The sequence below is a fragment of the Pyxicephalus adspersus genome, chromosome 12, assembly GCF_032062135.1.
Source record: "Pyxicephalus adspersus chromosome 12, UCB_Pads_2.0, whole genome shotgun sequence".
Lineage (NCBI taxonomy): Eukaryota > Metazoa > Chordata > Amphibia > Anura > Pyxicephalidae > Pyxicephalus > Pyxicephalus adspersus.
The window spans coordinates 1,906,015-1,913,299 of record NC_092869.1 but is presented as its reverse complement, the minus strand read 5'-3'; the positions used below and the strand labels follow the sequence as shown (position 1 = coordinate 1,913,299).

Below are 7,285 nucleotides of genomic sequence, written 5' to 3'. Positions count from 1 at the left end.
GAGGGCCCCTTTATATGTATATGGTGGATGGGGACCCGTGTATGTGTATATGGAGGAGGAGGGCCCCTTTATATGTATATGGTGGATGGGGACCCCTGTATGTGTATATGGAGGAGGAGGACCCCTGTGTGTGTATATACAGAGGAGGGGGGCCCCCGTATATGTGTTTATGGGAGAGGAGGGCCCCTGTATAAGTGTATATGGTGGATGGGGACCTCTGAGTGTGTAGTGTATATATGGAGGAGGGGGGCCCCTTTAAATGTATATGGAGGATGGGGACCCCTGTGCGTGTATATATAGAGAAGGAGGACCCATGTGTATGTGTATATAGAGGAGGAGGGCCCCTGTATAAGTGTATATACAGGAGGAGGAGGGGCCCCTGTATATGTGTATATGAAGGATGAGGACCCCCCCTGTATTTGTATATATGGAGAAGGAGGACCCCCGTGTATATAGAGGAGAAGGGCCCCTGTGTGTATGTATATAGAGGAGGAGGAGGGCCCCTGTATATGTGTATATGGAGGATGAGGACCCCCCTGTATTTGTATATATGGAGGAGGGGGGCTCCTGTATATGTATATTGGGGATGGGGACCCTGTGTATATGGAGGAGGGGGGCCCCTGTGTTTGTGTATATGGAGGAGGAGGGCCCCTTCATATGTACATGGAGGATGGGGACCCCTTTGTGTGTATAAAAGGGGGGGCCCTGTATATGTGTATTTAGAGGAGGGGGGCCCCTGTGTAAATGGAGGAGGACCCCTTTATTTATACAGAGACGGCCCCCAGTAATTCTGTATAAACCATTTAGGGACAGACGTGTAAACAATCAGTGACACGCGGTCACACATACCTCCTTAGATGTCTCACATTTTTCTTTCAGGCCTCGGGGCCCATTCGTCTGACACCTGTTAGGGCCACGAATGTCACATGATATACAGTCGGTAGAGCCGGTTCGTCCTGTACACCCGGTGGCCATTTTGGGCCTACGCCAAGGGTACCCCAAGTCTACCAGAGACGCAGTGGATGAGGTGGTGACTCCTCTGATGGTGCAGCGCTCTGTAGGGGGTGGATGGACTTTTGCTTCTCGGCGAACACTGCAAATATTTGTCATATCGATCCGTTCCAGATAACCCCGAGCAGAACATCGTCATCTAAACAATCCGACGAGACCGGTCCAGGACAGCCGAGAACATAACAAAGGAAGCGTCAGAACCCCTGTCAGGTTTTTATTCCCCACTGCGAAGATTCACCCCATACGTCCGGGTGTCACCAGAACAATAAGTGATGGGAAACATTTTACTGTTGTCAACCTCATTAGAGATCACAAGTGGATTTCCTAGGGGTGATCTCTACCCACTTCCTGTTGTGTCTCTGGGACAGGAAGTGATGGGAAGCTTTCCTCTGACACAGACAAAACCTGCCAGGGGTCTAACCCTTCCTCAAACTGAACATGCAGCCCATTTTTTTAACATGCATTCCCCTTTAATCTTGCAGCCGGGGCCGAAGCTGAACACGCGGCGTGCACATAGCTGAGCGCGGTGCCAACAGCATCCAATAGTAAGCGTTCGTCTGCGGTCTGCATACCACGAATAATCTCATCCGGCCTCAAAAATCTGTTTTATAAGTTTTTGGAGCGATTAAAAAAAAGGAAAAGAAAAACAGTGCTGGAATGTTTTTGCATTTCACAACAGAAGCCGAGGGCCAGGGGCCACAGGTTGTCTGCAGATGTGGGAACAGAGCCCAGGCGCCCAGAGTTCAGGGATAAGAAGGGGGGGGGGGAATCGCCTGGAACACCCTGCGTCCGTTCGTTTGTCCGCCCGCCTGTCTGCTCGTCCTAAGGTTGCCAGATGGGAGTGGAGAGCCTCCGATCTGTAAAATTCACCCAAATCCAAATGCTGGCTCCATTTTTCACATGACATTTATATCTCTCCAGGAAATTGGTATATTATCCAAATTTCGGCCCCTCCGAGGTAATTCCGGTGACCACCAAATGCTCTGGGACCATTCCCCCCCCCCACTGGATCACATTGGGTTGTTGCTGGTTTTGTATTTTAAGAATCGCTATCACTTCTTAAAGTGAGCTGAGAATCAAAACTTCTTCTGTGATTGAAACCGCTCAGCCGTTCACGGATGCTTGTTTTTCTGATATTCACTTCTCATTCTCTCCCTGTCACTGTCATGGACTAAGGTCCCGGATTCACAGAATGTAGAGCCCAGCAGGTACAATAGAAATGTATAGATGATCACATGGAAATTCCAGGGTCAATGTATGGGGGTCACATCACTTTTCGGTGACCACCCGGCTGTTTTTGGGTGGTTACTTAGGAGCCGGGTCACAATACAGGGGCTGCCACCCACCTACAGCTTCTTCCCACCTGGCTTAAAAATATTTCGGGGTTCTTGACACCACTATAGTATTACCTTTTCTCCCTAGGAGTCATGGCGCCGACCCATAAGGTTGAAACGCAGAAGTGGTTGGCCATACACTTGGCGCCGTAACAGAGGGTCAGTAAAACGGACAGATGAGATGTACAAACGTCTGGTTTATAATGAGAACACACAACCTGCCTAACAGATCAGGCAGCTGCATTGGTTGGACGGGGAACTAACCCGACACATCTGCTCTGACAGGGAGCGAATACAAGTGAATATCTGCGAACGCACAACAAACATGGCTGAGCTCACACGCATATAAAATGCCAACAGAGAGCAAACTTCAACAAAATATATACCACCTGTATAATATTTAGATTTCATTTTGACATTTATTCTATGTGAGAATTATAAATACAACCAAAGCCAACAATAACAGGATTAGGCACCATGGATAAAAACAGGTAATCGCCAGTAATTTGTGAACTCCCCAGCACCAGTCAGACACCTCACACCCTCCGTGATAAATATGTTTTGTCCACACAAGAACGCCCTGAGCCGCCCAAAAAAAAATGGGGAAATGTTTGTATTAAACACATTAGAGGAGCAGAAAACAATTTTGGGCCAAAACCGCAACACACCGGAGTGATGGGCTCATAATTTGCCCAAATTATTCAAAGAAAAAAATCAAATAAAATCGTCAATGACATTCAAAATGCTGCAAATTATTCTGACCAATCAAAGAGTAGGGTTTACGGGAAAGCAATCGATAATCTGAATTCTAATTGGCTGCTGTGCCAATGCTGGATAAAGTTGGTCAGAGATGGTCAAAGGTCCCAATGAGACACAAGATTTGAGCCAAGTTTGACCCCATTGGGACTGGTAATGCATGTCTATGGGTCGATGAGGTGGTAATATTCTGATAAATCGTACAGAGCATTGGCACAACTGGTACACGTTTGTGTGCCATAACGGAAGCTTCTGATCCATTGTACATCACCAACCAGACTTTCATAGGCCAACCCGGTCTAATCATTAAGAGTAGAGGGCATTGGGCCTCTGGTCAAGAAGAGTTTGCCGATTGGTGATGCCAACACAAAGAATAAATCCAACATTAGATTCCTTCAACTAACTTTCTTCTGCAAATATCTGCCAATCGAAAAATTCCTTTTCAGAATGACATAGGCCAATCGCGCTGATCCTCCGGCACAGTCATCGGCCCATTGGGTACACACTACTTGCCATGCCCTACAAGAGAGACAATGGCCGGTTTTTCCAGTAGTAGAATCCCGTTGAATCGCCCAGACTACTTATTATAATCAGCCACGCCCCCGGGATTAGTGCGGTGACCCCATTTTTTGGTTTATAACTCATATTTAAATGACTATTTTTGTTCCCGACGTGATCAGCTGGAATTCTTCCGTCAACACCGAGGAGTGTTCACCATTCCGAATCAACAAGTTCTGACACTTCCTGGTGTAATTATTCCACCCAGCTTCAGAGAATGCAAAATATTTCTCACGGAGCAAAGAAAAGCATCTCCCAGATCTCCGGCATTGCCGCCAAATTGTTAGTGCCGCCAATTGGGGGAATCACAGTCTGTAATTACCGCCAGGCCTGCCGTTAGCAGAGCGAGGAGGAGCTCGTTATAGGGAAGATTATGGGATGGATAAATCCGAGGTTCCACGCCTAAATGTACAGAATCTGGATAGAATCAAATCCATCTCCAGATTTGTTATAATATGCAGAAAGTGACATCAAGGCTTTCCAGATATAAGTTATATTTTATACAGAAAATTATATCACCACTCTACTTATCTGCTACCGTATATAATATACAGGAAGTGACATCACTGCTCTCCAGATTAAAGTTATATATTACACAGGAAGTGACATCACCACTCTCCAGACATAATTTATATATTATACAGAAAGTGATATCACCACTCTCCTTATCTGTTATACATTATACAGGAAGTGACATCACTGCTCTCCAGATTAAAGTTATATATTACACAGGAAGTGACATCACTGCTCTCCAGATTAAAGTTATATATTACACAGGAAGTGACATCACTATTCTCTAGATATGTTATAAATAATACACAGAAAGTGCTATCACCACTCTCCTTATCTGTTATATATTATACAGGAAGTGACATCACCACTCTCCAGACATAAGTTAAATATTATACATTGGGTGATACCATATTGGATTGGCACTGTTAATCGGCAGGGCCCATCACCCATTGGGCACTCCTGGCAGTGTTGGGACTCCCGGGTTCCAATGAAAGCACCCATCACGCTGTTACATAAGGCACTCATCATGCTGACACCTCCTGACATTCTATGAACAGCTTGCAGTTAAACTGTACACAGAATAGTTTGTTTTCCCGTGCAAGCGGCATTAGTAACCATTAACAGCCGGCCGCTGAGCAAACAAATCTCCGCTGACCGCAGCCGTCGTGTCACGCCAAGTTCTCAGGAATATTCAGAGTGATGGAGAGTTCCTCTAAGTGATGAGAGACACAGCGGCCACGCACACAGCAAACACTCCATCTTCCAAAAATACCCACAGCGGAGGTGTACACAGTGTGTCATTGTTGTGGGGCCACAAGTGTCAGTGTGTCATTGTTCTGAATCCCCAATTTTTAGGGTGTTGGTCCCACAGTTGTCAGTGTGTCATAGTTCCATGTCCCCCAAGTGTTAGGGTGTTATGGTTCTGGGGCCCCAGGTGTCTGTGTGTCATACTGGAACCCCCAAATGTCGGCATGCCATTGTAGTGGGTTCCCCCCAGTGTCCATGTGTCATTCTTCTGCAACCCCCCCTGTGTCAGTATGTCATTTTTTCTGGCCCCCCAAGTATTAGTGTATCATGTTGTGAACCCCTACTTGTGGGGCCACAAGTTTCAGCTTGTCATTGTTGTGGGGCCACATTTATCAGGGTATATTTGTGCTGGATCCCCAATTTTCAGGGTGTTGATGTGGATCCCCCAAATGTCAGTGTTTCCTTATTCTGAACCCCCAAGTGCCAGGGTGTCATTGTTGAGGATCCCCAAAAGTCAGTGTGTCTTTACTTCAGGACACCAAGTGTCAGTGTGTCGTTACTCCAGGACCCCAAGTGTCAGTGTGTCGTTACTCCAGGACCCCAAGTGTCAGTGTGTCGTTACTCCAGGACCCCAAATGTCAGTGTGTTGTTATTCCGTGGCCCCAAGTGTCAGTGTGTTGTTATTCCGTGGCCCCAAGTGTCAGTGTGTCGTCATTCTGTGGCCCCAAGTGTCAGTGTGTTATTACTCCAAGACCCCAAGTGTCAGTTTGTCTTTACTCTGTGGCCCCAAGTGTCAGTGTGTCATTGCTCCAGGACCCCAAGTGTCAGTATGCCGTTACTCCGTGGCCTCAAGTGTCAGTGTGTCGTTATTCCGTGACCTCAAGTGTCAGTGTGTCGTTATTCCGTGGCCCCAAGTGTCAGTGTGTCGTTATTCCATGGCCCCAAGTGTCAGTGCGTCATGGCTCCAGGAACCCAAGTGTCAGTATGTCATTACTCAGTGGCCCCTAGTGTCAGTGTGTCATTACTCCAGGACCCCAAGTGTCAGTGTGTCATTATTCTGTGGCCCCAATTGTCAGTGTGTCGTTATTCCGTAGCCCCAAGTGTCAGTGTGTCGTTATTCCATGGCCCCAAGTGTCAGTGTGTCGTTATTCCGTGGCCCCAAGTGTCAGTGTGTCGTTATTCCGTGGCCCCAAGTGTCAGTGTGTCGTTATTCCGTGGCCCCAAGTGTCAGTCTGTCGATATTCCATGACCGATCCATCATTCAATGTTGTAAGGTCTCACCCATACACCGGCACAGAATCTGACAATCATCCTTCCCAACAATTTCCCCCTTCTGCCCCCTTTACCTTTACCCTTCCCAAACCCCAAAACCATCACCCTGGCAAAGAACCCCAAAAAACCCCAAACCCCCCAGTAATAGTAGTAGTAGTAGTAATAGTAGTAGTAGTAGTAGTAGTAATAATAGTAGTAGTAGTAGTAAGTAGTAGTCGTAGTAGTAGTCGTAGTAGTAGAAGCATTCCCTGCATCCCCCCAACATGTCATACATACAGGAAACTGTGAAGAGGAACAAGAGAAGATTTTCTTCATCCTGGAGAGTGGTCGGCTAGGCTCTCATGGTGCAGGGACAGTGACAGCTAATACACACAGCATGCAATGCCTCCCAGGGATATGGGTGTCACCATACGGCATGCCGAGCCTCCCTCCTCAGCTTAACACCTCCACTGCCGCGCAGCACCCAATCCGCCTGCACTTAAAGGGCCACCACCATGACCAATGAAACATTAACATGAAAATCTTCTCTCCATTATTTATGCTCCTGGTCCCCTAACAAAGTCCTGGTGCCTAAATGTTAACCCTTTGCTGCCTGATGCCTAATGTTACCCGCCTGCTATCCTGACAATCAGATCCCAAACCTTACAAAGCCCAGCACAAGCTCCGCGTATGCTTAATGAGCAAACATGCGCACCGAAGGGCGAATAACAGGACGTCATTTATTTCTCCCCCTAGATCACGGGACAACTCCGGACTGCAATATTTAAATATTTAAACTAGCAGAGTTTTTTTAACTCTTTCAGATTCTAAAATAAAGTTTTGTTGTAAAAAGACCTTAGCTCCTCTTTACCAAAACTTTTAGGGATCGCTGCCCCTTTAAGCGTAGTCGGAGTAGGTGGGATGGTGAATAGATTCATGTGATCCGGCTCCAGGCGAAAAGAGGAGAGAATGATGGGAAATGGCGGGGTGAGGGGATCCTGCCATCATCATGGGGATGTGATAGGAGGGAGGGAGGTAGTCCTGGCAGGGATGGGATAGGAGGGGGAGGTAGGTAGCCCTGGCATGGATGGGATAGGAGGGGGAGGTAGGTAGTC

General features: G+C 47.2%; 1 protein-coding gene across 3 annotated transcripts in view; it reads right to left on the bottom strand.

Annotated features, from left to right (window-relative positions):
* The window catches only part of ANKRD35 (ankyrin repeat domain 35), a 28,456-nt gene that overhangs the window by 13,498 nt on the left and 7,673 nt on the right, over positions 1-7,285 (bottom strand). Inside the window, exon 1 of one of the 3 annotated variants that reach the window (XM_072429033.1) lies at positions 6,468-6,597. The exons of 1 other annotated variant lie outside the window; for it this stretch is intronic. In XM_072429033.1, coding sequence (XP_072285134.1) covers positions 6,468-6,506 — 39 coding nt within the window. In that variant the 5' untranslated portion in view covers positions 6,507-6,597. Of the gene's footprint in view, positions 1-849; positions 6,216-6,467; positions 6,598-7,285 lie in introns of those variants that run through there. One more of the 3 variants, XM_072429031.1, reaches the window with a different exon arrangement.